General features: G+C 41.9%; 1 protein-coding gene across 3 annotated transcripts in view; it reads right to left on the bottom strand.

The window, feature by feature from the left end:
• Positions 1–17725, bottom strand: part of LOC124709117 (myotubularin-related protein 8) — a 412763-nt gene that overhangs the window by 35421 nt on the left and 359617 nt on the right. For all 3 annotated transcript variants that reach the window (XM_047240772.1, XM_047240774.1, XM_047240773.1), the window contains exon 10: positions 13469–13724. In XM_047240772.1, coding sequence (XP_047096728.1) covers positions 13469–13724 — 256 coding nt within the window. The remainder of the gene's footprint in view (positions 1–13468; positions 13725–17725) is intronic.

Here is a 17725-nt window from a genome sequence, read left to right as displayed (position 1 = left end):
AAGCACACTGTGGGCATTAAAATCACCACAAATAATGAATGGCTGGGGGAGCTGTGTACGAAGGTCGGTGAGGACCGCTTTATCAAGTGCATCATGTGGGGGCAAGTAAAGCGAGCTTACAGTCAATGGATGACGCACTTGCATGGACACAGCGACGGCCTGTAAAGTCGTCGTAAGTGAGAGAAGCGAGGAGGGGTAGTCTGTCCTGACGAAAATACCTATGCCTCCTCTAGCTCTCTCTCCACGCAGGTCATCCTTGTTGTGGAGTGTATAGCCTCGTATCTCAGGGGAGTGTGATGGATGGAAATAAATCTCCTGGTGACAGAGACACAGTGGTCTACCCTGAGATAGTAGACGAAGTTCCTCCACATGCGTCCTGAACCCTTGCAAGTTCCACTGAAGTATGGGAGCCATCTATGATGGGAGTAGCACCTTCATCCTGTCTCTCGGACGGGGCGGGGAGACTGCAGCAGGTGGAGGGGCAGGTGTGGGGCGAGATGATTTCCCCACACATACATCGGATTCCATCAACTCTGGGGAAGAGTCAGATGAAGCCTCACGGAAAACAGCATCTGCATGGTCAGACGGTTTACCACGGGATTTGACCCACTGTTGCTGCTGTATGGGAGCTTTCTGTGGTTTGGTGTGCTTTGGGGGAGTTGATGTGGGAGTGGTAATGGCTGTACTGGGCTTCGGAACATCCTCAGCTGTTGGAGGCGCCAGGGGCTGGCCCAAGTTCGCCACTGTACCTTTGTCTGCCGTTTGAATAGGGGCTACTGGCTCTGAAACACTGGCTGCGTTGCAAGTGCATTGACAGCTGCATGTATTAGTGCCAACACTCACCACCTCTGTCTGCGTTGAGGCATTGACTTTTGGAGTAGGCTTCTGAACCAGGGATGCAAAAGATGTAGCAAACGTGGGAGGTTGCATCGACTTATAGATCTTCTTGGCCTCACCATAGGGGATACGCTTGGTTGTTTTTATTTCCTGGACTTTGCATTCCTCTAAAAATATTCGGCAGTCCCTACTCCAAACAGGGTGGTTCCCAGAGCAATTGATACATCTGGCTGGAGAGCAGCAACCAACTCCTTCATGAGCAGCTTTACCACGGTTGCCACAAGTCGCTTCGCCTTTGCATCCTAAGGTGGTATGCCCAAAACACTGGCATTTGAAACAGCGCATTGGGGTCGGGAAATAAGACCTCACACTAAGGCAAAGGAAGCCAGCTTTAACATGTTCAGGAAGTTTCGTGCTACTGAAGGTTAGAATAAAGGAGTCAGATTTGACAAGATTGCCATAAACCCTCCTCATGATATGTTGAACATCAATGATACCTTCCGGAGCCCACTCACGTTGCAGTTCTTCCTTGGGAATGTCAACTAGATCCCGGCACGTCACAACACCTTAGCTGTAGTTCAAGGTGCTGTGCAGTTCAGTGTCTATGGCATACTCTCCAAGGCATTTAGCAGACTGAAGGTTAGTTGCTTGCTGGGAAGTGGAAGTTTCCACTAGCAAGGTCCCATTACGTAAGCACTTCACCAATTTTAAGGAGCCACAGATTCCCTCCAAACCCTTTTGTATATAGAAGGGCGAAACCTTCTCGAAACTACCCTCCTTCCGTTTCACAATGAGAAACACATTCGGGTTACCAGAATGCATTCTGTTACTTAAGACTCGACTTGTCAAAGAAGTGCCGGAGTCAGGGGGACTGACTGCACAAGCCCTCTTAAGAGACTGGGTGTTAGAACCTTCCAGCGGCCCACCCTTTCCGCTGGGGGGAAGAAAAGAGGATTTCGAAGGATCCATCTCGGTCCCACGAGCAGCTAGGGAACTAGAAGTCCACCTAGACAGAGCCCCGCGTGCCTAGGTAAGCCTTATACAACTGGGGTGCGGCAGGTGCCCCAGAGGTTGCCCGCTTGCGACTGTTCCACCCCAACAGCCATGCATCTTATAGGCGCGCAGCACACCGTAAGATTGAGGGGTTTTTATAGAGGTTTAGCTTCCTCGCAATCCAGGCGGTCAAGCCAAGATTACCATTCCCTGCAGCACACAACATTCCACCGCTGCACCACATGGTGGTCGCTGAAGCATGTCCGGGGGTTACGGTGACAGGAGACTGGTGGTGCTGACCAGTCCCCAGCTCAGGACCCCGGGGTCGCCAAGCCCGTACTCAATAGCTGCATGTGTAACAGTCTTTTTGTTGTGCCTGTCTGCAACTCACAGGTCATCTTTATGGCAAGTAGTGACAATCCATTCCTTACATTTTTGTTATTCCAACCTAGAGTTTCCAATGCTTGTTAATGCACCCTACACCCATTTGAACTCACTTGCTGTACTGGGGCCATGGCCTCCCTCTACAATTTTTATCCTACATACTTTCTTCCAGTGGCAAATTAGCTATTTCTTGATGTCTCAGCAGTGTGTCCTATTCAAACAATCCCTTCTTCTAGTCAAGTTGCACCATGAATTACTTCCCTCTATGATTTAATTAAGTACCACCTCATTAGTTACCAGATCTATCCATCTAATCTTCAGCATTCTTCTGCAGCACCACTTTTCAAAAATTTCTATTCTTTTATTGCCTGCTCTGTTTACTGTCAACATATCACTCTGGCTACATTGTTGATATATACTTTCAGGAAAGACTTCCTAATAAAATCATATTACATATAATACAAATGTTCTAAATTCTATTCTGCTGGGAAGACATAATCAAACAATGGAAAGTCCAGGCTGGAATATTAACAACATTACGAAAAAGCTAGATTGCTACTCACCATAAAGACTACACATTGAGTTGCAGACAGGCAGAGCAATGAGAGTGTTATACATTGAGCTTTCAGCCAAAGACTTCTTCAGAAAGGAAAATACACATACACACAACTGCTATCAGTAGCCGCTCTGGCCAGAATGCAACAGTGTCATATTGCAAAGCAGCAGTCAGGAGTGGGCAGTGGAAATGATAGCAGGGTACAGGTGGAGGGAGAGAAACCAGTACAGTCTGGTATAGATGGCAGCAGGATAAGGCTACAAGACACAACATTGGGAAGCTTGTTGGTAAGAGAGAGGCCGGTGAAGTGGAAACTGTTGGGTGGAAGTTGTGGGAACATTAAGTTACCATATATTGAGGTCAGGATGAATTCAGAAGCTGGGAACATGTTGTAAGGATAACTCCCATCTCTCAGGAAAGACGGAAGCTGGTGGTGGAGGGGACGATTCTGATGGCTCGGGCTGTGAATCAGCCACTGACACCCAGTGTCTTATGTTCAGCTGCATATTGCACCACAGGGTGGTCCACATTGCTCTTGGCCACACTTTGGTGGAGGCCATCCATCCTGCTAGACAGCTGGTTGGTAGTCATAGCAATATTAGAAGCTGTTTGATGATTGCAGCAGAGCTGGTATATGACATGGCTTATTCCACAAGTGGCTTGGACTCTGATGGGGGTAGGATAAATCTGTGACAGGACTGAAATAGGAGTGCTGGGTGTGTGTATTTGGCAAGTTTTCCAGCTGTGTCTTCCACAGGGATATGATCCCAGTGGCAAGGGACTGTGACTGGGAGTGGCACAGAGATCAATTAGGAAGTTGTGGAGGGTGGATGGGTGACAGAACAGCACCTTAGAAAGGACGGGATGGATCTTTGATTATCTATCATCATGAGTGACGTCCGACGAAAGTCCTGGTGAAGGATGTGGTTCAGTTGTTCCAGTCTGGGATGGTACTGGGTGACAAAGAGGCTGCTCCTTTGTAGCTGGTTCTTGGTGGTAGTGGGAGGACTGGGGCTGTGTGGGGATCTGGCACCAGAAATCTGTTTGGGGGCTAGGTCTAGGGAAAAGTGCCTGCCTGCTGAAGGCTTTTGTGAGACCTCCAGCATACTGCGGAAGGGAGTTCTTGTCACTGCAGATATTCTGTCCCCAGGTGGCCAGGCTAAATGGGAGGGATTTTTTGGTGGGGAAAGGATGATACCTGTCAATATGCAGATACTGTTGATGGTTGGTAGTTTTAATGTGGACAGAGGTGTGGCTGGAGCCATCACGGAGGTCGTGGTCACTGTACAGGACCGTGGCATGCCAGGTCAAGGAAGACGAGGTGAAGTGGATGGGAGACAAGGTGTTGAGATTGTGAAGAATGAAGATATGTTGCACTGTGCTGAGTCCACATAATGATGATATCATCAAAGAACCTGAACCACACCAGGGGTTTGAGATGTTACAGAGGCTGGGGAGGTTTCCTCTAGATGGCCCATAAACAGGTTGTGACATGACACAGTTGGATTGTGGCTGAAGCAGCAAGAGATAGCGGGCTTGTGTTTCTGTGCTCCAATCTAAAGTCTGAAGAAGGCTTTGGCTGAAAGCTTAATGTGTAACAGTCCTTCCACTGTGTGTGTCTGCAACTCAATGTGTCACTTTCAAGATGAGTAGCAATCTGTCTTTCATAATACTGTGATATCCCAACCTGGACTTTACATTGCCTGATTTTGTCTAACAGTTTTCTTCCATCCCACAACCCAGTGTTATTTTCCTATTACCATTCTCTAAAGCATTACTCTATTCCATGTCTGTTATTTCTCATTTCCTGTGTTATTTCATCTCCTTCCAAACCACACATGCTCTGTCATCCAAACCATACAGTACCAACAGTCTCAACCATACACAACATACAGCTATTTGACTGCACCTACTGCTGGTGCAACATCTCATACCACAAATCCTTCCCATTGATAATTATAATTATTCCTATTGATCATATTTTCTGCCTCATTCTCATGTATTCTTTGCATGTTATTTTCCATACCAACCCATGCCACACAAATTTGTGCACCATGACCTAACCAATCTCTCCCTGCCTCTTTCACCCTTATCTCAACATGCACATGCTCCTGTACATCAGCTACTCCATTCTTTTTCCTCATATTTTTGTACATTTTTTATGTATGTGTTTGTGCTTGTGCACATTGTTATGTATTTGTGGTATTTTTACATATCTGTACTTATTTCCATGCATCTCGTTCTGTTATCCAGCTCCCTTCATTTGCCCATTTTCTACATCATTTCCAGCTATCCCTTTCCCTCGCTGAAACCCAGTCTGACATCATTTTCTTTAAACACTGCCTAAACCACAGAATCCCCCACAAACTAACCCTCAAAATACCTATCTCTGGATGCCACCCCTACTTTTACAATGACCTTCACCTTATCGGATTCTGCAAGTCTGTACCTCACAAATCTGGTACTGCAAAAATGCATATCCACGGCACAAGCATTCCAGAACCACTTCTGCTTCCTCAACAGAATACTGCTACTGTGCACTCTCTACTATGTAATCACATCTCTCATATTGGATCCATTACACTACAGCACTTGGAACAGCATTCCAGACACCACCTCCCCCTATCCTACCCAAAGTGTTCCTCATCCATTTCTATACCACCTAAACCCTGCATGACTGACCTTCTCAACTTGTCACAGCCCCCCTAAACTTTTTATCAACACTCCATTAAACCCAGAGCCGAAACAATTCCAGAAAACTGTTGTTAACATTTTCACCAAAATCCTCAGCTCCATAGAAGTTTTAGTCATATCCAAAGGTCTCACTTTCAGTCCAATGCCAAAATGTAAACATGCTGGACTTGTCTATGACCTACTCTCTTTCTCCTGATCCTTCAAATAGGAAACCTTCATCACCAACATTCCCTCAAGCCAAAGCCAAACTAATCCTAATACTGAACCCTACCTCCCCAGTTCGTATCACCATCCAACCATTGTCCTCCCCCCTTCCCACCTAACCACCCCCTGGTCACCTTCCAGAAAATCCTTACTTCCAACCTGGCCTCACCATCCTTCCATACGTCCCTTCCTCAGAACGCCAATATTTCAGCAGAAGAAATGAAAGCCATACAAAGCCTCAGAGCAGATCCTGACCTAATCACCCTGCCTGCAGACAGTGACTCCACCACTTTGGTTATGAACCACTCCTCCACCTATAAACTCTGCCAGAGTAAACCCATCCCAGGAGTCCAACATAATCTCCAGTCCCAGTTTAAAGCCTTAGATAATTCCCATAAGTACCACATCCTTCATCAGGGCTCTGATTATCTATCATCATGCCCTAAAATGAGGGATATTCTACCCAAGATATGTTCTGTCACCCACCCAAACTCAAAAACATCCTACTCGATCCCTATGCCACTCCCAAGCCCTACCCATGCCACAGGGATCATATACCTGTGGAAGACCAAGGTGCAACACTTTTCCAATAAACCCACCCAGCACTTACTATTCTCATTCTGTCACAGCCTTATCCCATCCCATCAGAGACTGGGCTACCTGTGACTGCAGCCACGTCATGCACCAGCTCTGCCACAATCACTGCACAGCTCTTTATATTGGTGTCACTATCAACCAGCTGCACACCAGGATGAATGGCCACCACCAAACTGTGGCCAACAGCAAAGTGGACCACCCTACAGCACAACATGCAGCTGAACATAATGTGCTTGATTTCAATGGCTGCTTCAGACCCAGGCCACTGGGATCCTACCCTCCACAAACTAGCATTTCTAAAGCGTGCAAATGGGATGTATCCTTATAACACAGTCTCCATTTCTGAGGTAACCCTGGCCCCAAACTATGGTAACCTACTGGCCCCACACCCTCCACCCAACAGTTTCCATTCATCTGTCCTATCACCTCCTCCCAATTCACAACACCTCACCCACACTGTGTGCCACTCCCTGCCAATGCATCTACTAGTCTTTTCCGCTTTTCTGCTCTTCTCCTTTCCTGTTCTCCCCTCCGCTCCTCTCCCACAGCCTCCTGACGCTACACCTGGCAGCCTTGCCCTGCCAGCATCTAGTCTGCATGTTCTGTCAGGTTGCACCAACTTCTCCCCCCCCCCCCCCCCCCCCCACTTGTACCCTGCTATCCCTGTCCCACTCAGGAGTGGTGCTGCAGCATGGTATAGTTGCATTCTAGTTGGAGCGGACAGAGATAGCGGTCACTTGTGCAGGAGATGTGCTTGCTTACTTGAACGTGTGTGCATTTTCCTTTCTGAAGAAGGCTTTGGCTGAAAGCTCCATGTGTAACAGTCTTTTCATAGCACCTGTTGCAACTCAACGTGTCATCTTTACGGTGAGTGGCAATTTATCCTTTTCATAATACTGGAGAGAACCATTTTGATACTATATGGAAGTACTCCCATATAGTTGTCACGCTGTAGTCCTGGAGCACAATAATTTTGCATTTACATTAGACTCAGAGAAACTGGTCGCATTAATCAGCAAATCACTCGAGATTTGAATGGAGCAATGCCACTATTCGATGCTCTTGCCAGTAATAGGTGAGCCATGGCCAAACACAGCATCAAGAAGGAAGCAGCCGACCTAGAGAGAGAACAAAATGTGAGAACTAAACAATAATCATAGAGGCAATCAGAGCATCAGATTCATCATTATCTTTGATCCAACAGACAATTGGTGCTTCAGTGATGACAAGGGCCATTAATAGGTAGCTCACAGAAAAGGGGCTGATCTCAAGCACCCCTTATGCCAACCGTATTTCATATCATACGCTCCCCCCTCATGTATCCTCCTCTCCTATCAGTTTTCATCATTAAAAAATTATTTTATTAATATCTTTGATCTTATATCTTAACACTTCGTCGTCCACATGTCTCATACAAATTTATTCACTTGGCGCCAAAAGCACTAATTCGGATTACTTGGCTTGTCGCCGGCTGCTTGTCACCTTTCTGTTGATGACAAGCTTCAAACACATTGACTTTCGCGCGCTTTAATTTTTCCGGAAATCCTCTATTTTGCCGTATTGTTCAACAAACTCAAATTTTCTTTTCAAGTGACTTCTCTGCAAGTTCTAGGCTGTTATAATAATTATCCATGTAGAGGTGACGCCACTTTCCATAAGAAGGTGTCAATAGTTCCATCACTGTTTTTGCTAAAGGCTGTCCAGCGCCGGAATATATCTTGGATGAGTAAATGTATCCAATACTCGAATCGGACAGCTCCAAATGAGTGTGCCATATTTTGTGATTTTCGACGGATTGTAAACTTTTAAACTTTAACTGTTCATGCCACGGTAACATTCCTTCATAATTGAGATGCCTTGACTTGGATTAAATGTTTCTTTAAACGTTTTGGAGAAATAATAAATTACGAATTGCACTTTGAAAAGCCGGTTGGCATTATCCAGTTTATTGTTGTTGTCAGAAAAATGTAAAAATGATAATATTTGTCCAAATTGGTTGCGGGACATCGTTTTGCGAAATATTGGTGTGTGTGTCAACAGATTCTCTGACCAGTAATCATTGATCACCCTTTTTTTTTCTCTTCAGTTCCCATAAGGATAGCAAGCCCAAACCATTTTCTACTTTCAGGTCCCGTAACATCAACAAATTCGGCATATTTTTTATCCAGTTTCCTTCTATTGCAATTTTGACTGTAAAACTTGTTGGTTTCATTGCTAATATATTCAAAATAGATCGTTCCCAATATTTAATTCTACAATATCCTTGATGCTCTGCGTATCTTTGGGAAATATGTGTGGATCTGAAGATCCTTCAAGTTTATTACTGGTCCTCAGTAAACCATAGTCTGTCTTCTTCGTCTGATTCACCCGAATCAGTTGGCAACCATAGTGTTCGCCGAATTCTTCTTGGACGTATTTCACTATCTTTCGGCGATTATACTTCACTTTCATTTTTTTTTATATTCAATGTCTGCTTCCCAACTGGCCAAGTTGTCCGGAACGTCAGACAAGACATCCGTGCATTCATCATAAATAATCGTATCGTCTCTTTCGTTTGCCATGATGAAAGTGCACAAGTACTTATAAAAACAAAAAACTTGTTGATGTGTGTAACTTATTGTTATACAATAGCAGTCAACCGGCTGTTGACTGCTATTTCCCGCATGACACCGCTGTGGTGTCACCGGACAGCAAAGAGTTAATATCTTTGATATTTTCTTAATATCACCTGTAATTCCCTCTCCTCATTTGTTCTTACTGGACACAGTGAGACTTGGCATAAAAATATTTTCACTGTCACAAAATATCGTAAATTTGAAAACTTAAGTTGCAGACGTATATCTAGGTCAGTTTGTTACAAGTCGTCATAACGTCAAAATATTCAAATTACACAGCAAAATTTAAATTAAAAGTGTTATCTTATGCCGATACAAATGGAGTAAAAGCTGCAGGAAGACATTTCTCCACTGATCCTAATTCAATATGATATTGGTGGAGACAAAAAGATAAACTCATGGCTGCAAAGGCAAGCTCCAAATCTTTCTGTGGGCCTGAAACTGGAAATATCCCCTAAACTGATAATTGTGTAATTCCTTATGTCAATGAATTTTGGAATGATGGTTGTACTATCTCTTATGAAATGATTCAGAACAAAGCTCGCGAGATAGTTGCCATTTTCAACACTGACAGAAAGGACTTCAAAGCAAGCATTAGTTGGGTGTTTTGTTTTATGAGATGGCAAAATCTCATTCTACAAAGGAGAACATCTTTGTGCCAGCACTTACCTTGAGACTACACTGATAAGGTAATTGAGTTATATCATTACGTAAGTGTGACAGCAATATGACAATTTGCTCTCCCGTGTCGGCATGCAGCTTTACTGTATGGTTAAATGATGATGGCGTCCTCTTGGGTAAAATATCCCTCCGCCACACACCGTTGGGTGGCTTGCGGAGTATAAATGTAGATGTAGGTAAACTAGTCCCCCATTCGGATCTCCGGGCAGGGACTACTCAGGAGGACGTGGTTATCAGGAGAAAGAAAACTGGCGTTCTGCGGATCGGAGCGTGTAATGTCAGATCCCTTAATAGGGCAGGTAGATTAGAAAACTTAAAATGAGAAATGGATAGGTTAAAGTTAGATATAGTGGGAATTAGTGAAGTTTGGTGGCAGGAGGAACAAGACTTTTGGTCAGGTGAATACAGGGTTATAAATACAAAATCAAATAGGGGTAATGAAGTAATAGGTTTAATAATGAATAAAAAAATAGGAGTGCGGGTAAGCTACTACAAACAGCATATTGAACGCATTATTGCGGCTAAGACAGACACGAAGCCCACACCTACTACAGTAGTACAAGTTTATATGCCAACTAGCTCCGCAGATAAAGAAGAAATTGATGAAATGTATGATGAAATAAAAGAAATTATTCAGGTAGTGAAGGAAGGCGAAAATTTAATAGTCATGGGTGACTGGAATTCGAGAGTAGGAAAAGGGAGGGAAGGAAACATAGTAGGTGAATATGGATTGGGGCGAAGAAATGAGAGAGGAAGCCATCTGGTAGAATTTTGCACAGAGCATAACTTAATCATAGCTAACACTTGGTTCAAGAATCATAAAAGAAGGTTGTATACATGGAAGAATCCTGGCGATACTAAAAGGTATCAGATAGGTTATATGATGGTAAGAAAGAGATTTAGGAACCAGGTTTTAAATTGTAAGACGTTTCCAGGGCCAGATGTGGACTCGGGCCACAGTCTAGTGGTTATGGACTGTAGATTAAAACTGAAGAAACTGCAAAAAGGTGGGAATTTAAGGAGATGGGACCTGGATAAACTGACTAAACCAGAGGTTGTACAGAGTTTCAGGGAGAGCATAAGGAAACAATTGTCACAAATGTGGGAAAGAAATACAATAGAAGAAGAATGGGTAGCTCTGAGGGATGAAGTAGTGAAGGCAGCAGAGGATCAAGTAGGTAAAAAGACGAGGGCTAGTAGAAATCCTTGGGTAACAGAAGAAATATTAAATTTAATTGATGAAAGGAGAAAATATAAAAATGCAGTAAATGAAGCAGGCAAAAAGGAATACAAACATCTCAAAAATGAGATCGACAGGAAGTGCAAAATGGCTAAGCAGGATGGCTAGAGGACAAATGTAAGGATGTAGAGGCTTATCTCACTCAGGGTAAGATAGATACTGCCTACAGGAAAATTAAAGAGACCTTTGGAGAAAAGAGAACAACTTGTATGAATATCAAGAGCTCAGATGGAAACCCAGTTCTAAGCAAAGAGGGGAAAGCAGAAAGGTGGAGGGAGTATATAGAGGGTCTATACAAGGGCGACGTACTTGAGGACAATGTTCTGGAAATGGAAGAGACTGTAGATGAAGACGAAATGGGAGATACGATACTGCGTGAAGAGTTTGACAGAGCACTGAAAGACCTGAGACGAAACAAGGCCCCGGGAGTAGACAACATTCCATTAGAACTACTGACGGCCTTGGGAGAGCCAGGCCTGACAAAACTCTACCATCTCGTAAGCAAGATCTATGAGACAGGCGGAATTCCCTCAGACTTCAAGAAGAATATAATAATTCCAATCCCAAAGAAAGCAGGTGTTGACAGATGTGAAAAATACCGAACTATCAGTTTAATAAGTCACAGCTGCAAAATATTAACGCGAATTCTTTACAGACGAATGGAAAAACTAGTAGAAGCCAACCTTGGGGAAGATCAGTTTGGATTCCGTAGAAATATTGGAACACGTGAGGCAATACTGACCTTATGACTTATCTTAGAAGAAATATTAAGGAAAGGCAAACCTACATTTCTAGCATTTGTAGACTTAAGAGAAAGCTTTTGACAATGTTGACTGGAATACCCTCTTTCAAATTCTGAAGGTGGCAGGGGTAAAATACAGGGAGCGAAAGGTTATTTACAATTTGTACAGAAACCAGATGGCAGTTATAAGAGTCGAGGGACATGAAAGAGAAGCAGTGGTTGGGAAGGGAGTGAGACAGGGTTGTAGCCTCTCCTCGATGTTATTCAATCTGTATATTGAGCAAGCAGTATAGGAAACAAAAGAAAAATTCGGAATAGGTATTAAAATCCATGGAGAAGAAATAAAAACTTTGAGGTTTGCCGATGACATTGTAATTCTGTCAGAGACAGGAAAGGACTTGGAAAGAGCAGTTTAAAGGAATGGACAGTGTCTTGAAAGGAGAATATAAGACGAACATCAACAAAAGCAAGACGAGGATAATGGAATGTAGTCGAATTAAGTCGGGTGCTGCTGAGGGAATTAGATTAGGAAATGAGACACTTACAGTAGTAGATGAGTTTTGCTATTTGGGGAGCAAAATAACTGATGATGGACGAAGTAGAGAGGATATAAAAGGTAGGCTGGCAATGGCAAGAAAAGCGTTTTTGAAGAAGAGAAATTTTTTCAACATCGAGTGTAGATTTAATTGTCATGAAATCTTTGCCGAAAGTATGTATGTGGAGTGTAGCCATATATGGAAGTTAAACATGGATGATAACTAGTTGAGACAAGAAGAGAATAGAAGCTTTAGAAATGTGATGCTACAGAAGAATGGTGAAGATTAGATGGGTAGATAACGTAACTAATGAGGAGGTACTGAATAGAATTGGGGAGAAGAGAAATTTGTGGAAGAATTTGACTAGGAGATGGGATCATTTGGTAGGACATGTTCTGAGGCATCAAGGGATCACCAATTTAGTATTGGAGGGCAGCGTGGAGGGTAGAAATCATAGAGGGAGACCGAGAGATGAATACACTAAGCAGATTCAGAAGGATGTAGGGTGCAACAGTTACTTGGAGATGACGCAGCTAGTGCAGGATACAGTAGCATGGGGAGCTGCATCAAACCAGTCTCTGGACTGAAGACCACAACAACAACGAGCAGTCACCTTTAACCACTTTGGCAATCCGTGCATGACTCATGGCCAGACCCAAATACCCACATGTTATCATTCCTGCAGCACAATCTGTACCAGCACACATGTTAACATAATTCCTGTACAGGGAAGGACATTTCAAATGAAATGTCGCAGTCTGGTATCGGTGCATAAATATGATATATGATACTGCAGTATCTGTGTTATTCAGAATAACAATTCAATGTACCTTCAGAGATGCAAGCATGTGCTATAGAAGCCTGGTGTGTCACCAGTGTTTGATGCATAGTTCTTGTACCGTGCATATTGTTTGTCATATGTAACCCCTGGTAGTCGTGGTGGTGGTGGTGGCAACAATTTTAGTGGAAGTTTATGTAACAAACTGAAGTAATAACAGAGACAAAATATGTGGCTGTTTTGTTTCAACACCAAAGGGAGGAAATTAAGCTCTCCAATATATATTTACTACAGTAACATGTGAAATTAGAGCTTGTGACACCACATGACACTTCAAGAAATTTCATGCTTTTACAAAGGGCACCAAGGTTTCTTGGTCTTTCAAGCATCAGATCCTGTGTTTCATCTGTATAGCATTAAGAAGGTACAGTTTTGCACTTTACCTCCAATTTATTTTTGACTGTAGTTTTTCACTATATACCTGCCCCCATCCCTCTCTGTAACAGAACATCAAGTAGCTCCCTCTGACTTCTGTGCTGAGAGAGGCTCTTTGCAACAAACATTTTAGGATGGTATTACATTATACAGGATTTAGTTTCCAAACTAAATACCTTGTTAAGCTGTTTTATGTGATCCTCAAGAGAAGCACTATGATCACAAGTGGCCAATAACAAATCACCCAATGGTTCACGTGGGTGGACACCACTTTCAAAGCGACAGTACATTCCTCTCCAAAACCGTATATTTTGTGGTGCCAAATTTGGAGAAAGCATATCAGACGTCCCTTCTGAACAGTAGAGTGGATTAATGTACTCGTTCATATGATTTGCCATATAGCCCCAAAGAGAATATGTTCTCTCATTCAGCCTGAAAAATGAAAAGTTTATAAGCAAACGAGAAGAAGTGCATACAAGAAGAAGTACATACAGGTCCAATTTTAGTACAATTAATAATACAAAATTTCAGTAGAGTTTAGGGGAAAGTGACAATTTTCACAATTGTTTGAAAATAAATATAACAAATGATGACAAATGGAAAGTTATTAAACTGGCAGCGAAATAATGCTTTAGGTCAAGAGGGCAATTTTTTAATTAGTGTCTTTTAGGTCAACACAACTCATTCAGCACTTTTTCAGTCAGCAGATTCCATCCCTGCAGTACCTTTAAGGAAGGTCTGCAAAGTAACCATTTATAACTTGCATAATCATGACACTAGACTCTACCAGTTTCCAGCAACAAACTTCCTTTAGTGAAGCAATTGGTGGAAGTCAGAGGCTACCAAAACTCATGAATACAATAGATGATTCAACATCACATAGTTCAAATCCACCAATTTTCCACTATCATTATCAATCATGATGAGAAAGAGGTTTTTTTTTCGTTTCTTTCCCAGTGCATGTTTTTATTCACTTATTTCTGTCTGCAAGTTAACAGTTATAAAAATTTTCCTTTTGTACCCCAGAGCTCACTGGCTTCATCTCTTAACATAATACAGACTTATGATTTCTCAGGTTTTCTCAGTGTGATTAATTAACAGAGTGCTTTCGAGTGTTCAGCTGAGTTGAATTGTTATGCTTTCCTGGGATACAATTATTCTGAAATGTTATTGGGTATTCAGCTGGGTGGCTTAGTGCAAATTGTGTGATATTTCAGCAAATTCCGTGATATTTCAGCAAATTGATTTGTTTCCATCTTCAATTTGCCAAAATATCACACCATATGGGTGACACCACCTGGCTGAAAACTCAGGAAAAAAAAAAATCAGGAGTTGTTGATTCCATTTTTCTGCACCATATTTCACAGAGCAACCTTTCTTCAGCTGCTGCTGAGTTGGCTCATTATGCATATTCACTGCCTAAACTTCAACCTGCTAGAATTATTGAGTTACGTGTTACCATTTATCACCAAGGTCAAGTCTCTTTTTTCCAGATCTGATGGATGAGATGGCTGGGTATATCTTGATAGATTGAGTGTGGGTCCCAACCTATGCTTAAATTTAGAACTCTGTTCAGTCTATTAAACATTTTTGACATCTTTACTGTGATAGACTCCTTAATTACACTGGTGCAGAAATTTTCTGTTTGCACCATGATATTGATCTCATCATATTTCATTTCATGACTGTACTTCAGGCAGTGCAATCAACAGTTTGCTTGAACACTCGAAAGTACATCATTGATCCAAACACTGCTAGAAAAATTAATTTTTGCATATACTTTTGGTGGATATTCAACAAGTGTGGCTTTTATCTTACAAACAGTAATCCCAGAGTTAATTTCTCATGTAAAACGCACTATACTTTTTCTCCTGTTACGCATACTGTGTTGGCTGTTTCATGTATGGAATGTCTCAAAACGTATGCTACAACTTCCGTGCGTTACAGCATCCAAACTAATTAAGATATTTACACCATCTTTGGATTATGTGACAAAGAAGCAAAGTTTTGTATGCGTGTGCTGCAAATTCTTGTGAGTGAAGCATACCGACAGTAATTCGAGAAACAGCTCAGTGTGTGGCATGGTTTATTCAGACCAAATCAGAGACGAAGGTTCAAAGGAACTTGCAAACATGGTTGTCTGACCGTACACTGGTGGACTTCTTCCCATGAGGTGTGACAAAGATAGGGACCACCAAATGCCTGTCAACTACACTGTTGCTGCCATTGCCACAGCTGATGTGGATTTGTAGCACTAATCATGCGTAGAGCTTCAATAGAGACTAGACGTTACACGTGTCACTAAAGGTGCAGATGTGGGAACTGACTGAACGGCATAAAAACTTTATGAGATAGTGTATCAAGTATGCCCAAACATGATATGAATATCTTCTTCAGTTTGGATGCTATAACACATTAAAGCTGTGCTGTACCTTCTGTAACAGCCTGTACTTTTAATCACTCATCCTCAAAACAAAGCCAAATCTGCTGCAGTATGAAAGATTTATTCTGGACATTAATAATGTTAAAATGTGGACAAACTACATAATGGAATAATCTATCCATAGGCAGTCATAGACATAGAATGTTGATCCATCAGTAATAATTTTTTTTTTTGATAATGTGTAGATTCAGATGTAAGTGTTCACAGGCTAAAATGAAATAGGCAAAAGACTGATTGAAACAGACACAAGAGAAAAGGAAGGAATAAAGGAGAGAGATGTGGATGCTAAGACAACTCAACCGAAATGGGTTATAAGATGATAATGTAGTTTGGAAGTATCATTTTCTCAGGTTTTAGTTGATAATCTAAAACAAAGGTAAAACTTTGTTTGACAAAACATTTGCATGTTGTCCAATCAAGTGAACATTACTGCAGCTACTAAAGTACACACACACACACACACACACACACACACACACACACACACACACACACATTCCAATTGTAGATGCCTGTAGACACAAACAAATATGCTTGATGAACCCATGCAATCTACTAATTAAATGGCAGCAATGTCTCCCTCCCCCCCCACCCCCCCCCCCCCTCTATCTCTCTCTCCTCCCTTACTCTAGACAAGAGGATTAAAAACAGTAGTATAGATATTGGATGATTCTCTGGTACTATAGCAAGATTTGTTTTAAACATGAAAAGTCATCACACCAATCTGCTCACATTGTGATGAGGTGGTAGTACACTGCTACAAAGCACTACAGAAAACAGTAAGTGACAACAAATCCCACCACAAGATGATATTAGTGGACTGGACTTTAATGTGAAGCACAACAAAACTAAAGAATGATTCTTCCGTGGGTAACTCTAGATGCAATACCAAAAATGACAGGTCATACATTAGCAGAATTTGTCAAAAATAATGGCAAAAGAAATTTAGTGCCTTTTATCAAAAAATAAATTTGTACAATGTGAGACAGAAGCCCTACACCATTTCAAATTGCACATTGATCATACATTCTTGACAGCAAGAGTAAAAATTGTTACGAAGATAGAAAGACAGTTGGTTGGTTGATATGGGGGGAGGGGACCAAACAGCAAGGCCATTGGTTTCATCAGATTAGGGAAGGACGTGGAAGGAAGATGGCTGCTACAGAGGAAAACAGATGGGGGGAGTTATTTAACAAATATATTGTTCAGGCAAACAGCACAATATGTTACAAATACAAAGACAGCAAAAAGAAAACAAAATCTGAAAAAGAAACAAAACGATTATTAAAAGAAAAAAAACAATTGTCAGAACATTATAAACTATGCCAAAATTTAAAAAAAGAAGTACTCATAAAAGTCTTTGAAAGGATAAGATATATTACAATGCACATTTGGCAAGAGAACAATTAGAAACAATAAAAGTAAAAAGAAAACAATGAAGACACTTATGTCCGACGGACACCACTTTTCATCAGTTAAGATGAGTCAAGGCACAGTAATTAACAACAGAGAGTAAATTGTACACACATTCCAAGAGTTCACCATGTAAGCTATTTTCAGTACACCAGAGTCCTTTATTATCCTGTTCTTCCCACTGTGCCTTCAATTTCTATGTTGACAGATTCCAACTTAAGACACATGCTAGAGATACATGGTGTAATAAACATCTACAAAATATATTACTCAACTTTTCCAGACTGTTACAATGAACAGTCATCAGTTCTTAGTCCATGCTCTTATAAAAGAAAGTCTATTAAAATCACAGAAAAGTAAGCTCATTTAAACTGGGTCAGTGTGAGCTATCACCTCAGCAGGCAAAAGACCCAAAACATGATTTTGATGGAGGGGCGATGGACATCTACCCGAACAGATGGATGGTAAATGGGTCAAAGAAGTTCTTTGCTGAACATGAAGATGACAAGCTAATAGAAGACAATATCAGAAAACATACATGAACAACATGGGTATGTTTTGCAGAAGATCACGATGC

This window comes from Schistocerca piceifrons, chromosome 7 (genome assembly GCF_021461385.2).
Source record: "Schistocerca piceifrons isolate TAMUIC-IGC-003096 chromosome 7, iqSchPice1.1, whole genome shotgun sequence".
In the NCBI taxonomy this organism is placed as follows: Eukaryota; Metazoa; Arthropoda; class Insecta; order Orthoptera; family Acrididae; genus Schistocerca; species Schistocerca piceifrons.
This window is presented reverse-complemented; position numbering and strand designations above follow the sequence as displayed.